Raw genomic sequence first — 904 nt, 5'->3', positions numbered from 1 at the left:
GTATGTGGTTTCTGATAATTTTTAACTTTCTGCCTCTCTTGCTGCTAATATAGATACTGTTAAAATGTTTACTTTTAATACTAAAAAAATAGTAAGAGAATTAACAATACTTTTATTTGAGAATAGCAACATTTAGGCCCAAAAGATATAAATATCATTAATATTAAAATATGTGCAATAAACCTGCTTTTCTGGATCTGCAGTTAAGATTGCGAAATCATTTTTCCATTCCATTTTATCATCAGAAAGATATTTCTTCTGCTCACGTTCAATTAAATATGGATCTCTCAACGTTTTGATGCATGACATTTGAAAGTTTCCAAAACCTGATATATGAATCAAACCATTAACAGATAATGGTGTTGTGCCTCGTAAATATCCACTGACCATGAGAGTTCCAAAGTCAAGAGAATTCTGTCGAGATAAGAATTATGTAGCAATTAAATGACAATTTGATTTTTATACAATTTTAAATATTAATTGTAAATTTTACATACATCATCAGATTCAAAGGAGACTTCCTCAACTAAAAGATGTGGTCTTATGTCTTTGTAAAATAAATTTCTTTGTTTTTGTAATCCAACATGGCGTAACATATTTAAGCAATCAGCTGTAGTATCTAATTCAAATACTTTTTCTTCAGGAAGCCATTTTGAAATTGCACGTTGCACAGATTGCTTATATTCCTGACGTTTCTATTATCATTTAAAATATATTAAACAATAAGTAACATATTTGACACATGTAACATAGAATTTACAACATTTTTATAATAAAAATTAATTTTTATATTCTTTCCAAAGATTTTTTAATTATTATTTGTACTATTGCTTACTTTAATGTGAAGTTTCTGAATATTATGCACTGCAACTATGGTAGAAGGTAAACCTTGAGCAAGACAAGA

The 904-nt window shown here is 27.7% G+C and overlaps 1 protein-coding gene across 1 annotated transcript; it reads right to left on the bottom strand.

Annotated features, from left to right (window-relative positions):
• Positions 1 to 183: 183 nt before the first annotated feature.
• LOC108771867 (pre-rRNA-processing protein TSR1 homolog) lies at positions 184 to 892 on the bottom strand (the record flags this gene model as incomplete). The annotated part of the gene is made up of 3 exons (XM_018537303.1): positions 836 to 892; positions 498 to 695; positions 184 to 414 (listed from the first exon to the last, which is right to left on the bottom strand). Coding segments are annotated over exons 2-3 (330 nt in total), but the record flags the coding sequence as incomplete, so codon positions are not given.
• Between the last annotated feature and the right edge of the window lie 12 nt (positions 893 to 904).

Source organism: Cyphomyrmex costatus, unplaced genomic scaffold (assembly GCF_001594065.2).
Source record: "Cyphomyrmex costatus isolate MS0001 unplaced genomic scaffold, Ccosl1.0 C2256789, whole genome shotgun sequence".
Lineage (NCBI taxonomy): Eukaryota > Metazoa > Arthropoda > Insecta > Hymenoptera > Formicidae > Cyphomyrmex > Cyphomyrmex costatus.
The sequence above is the reverse complement of the archived record's forward strand: the minus strand, read 5'-3'. Positions and strand labels throughout refer to the sequence as shown.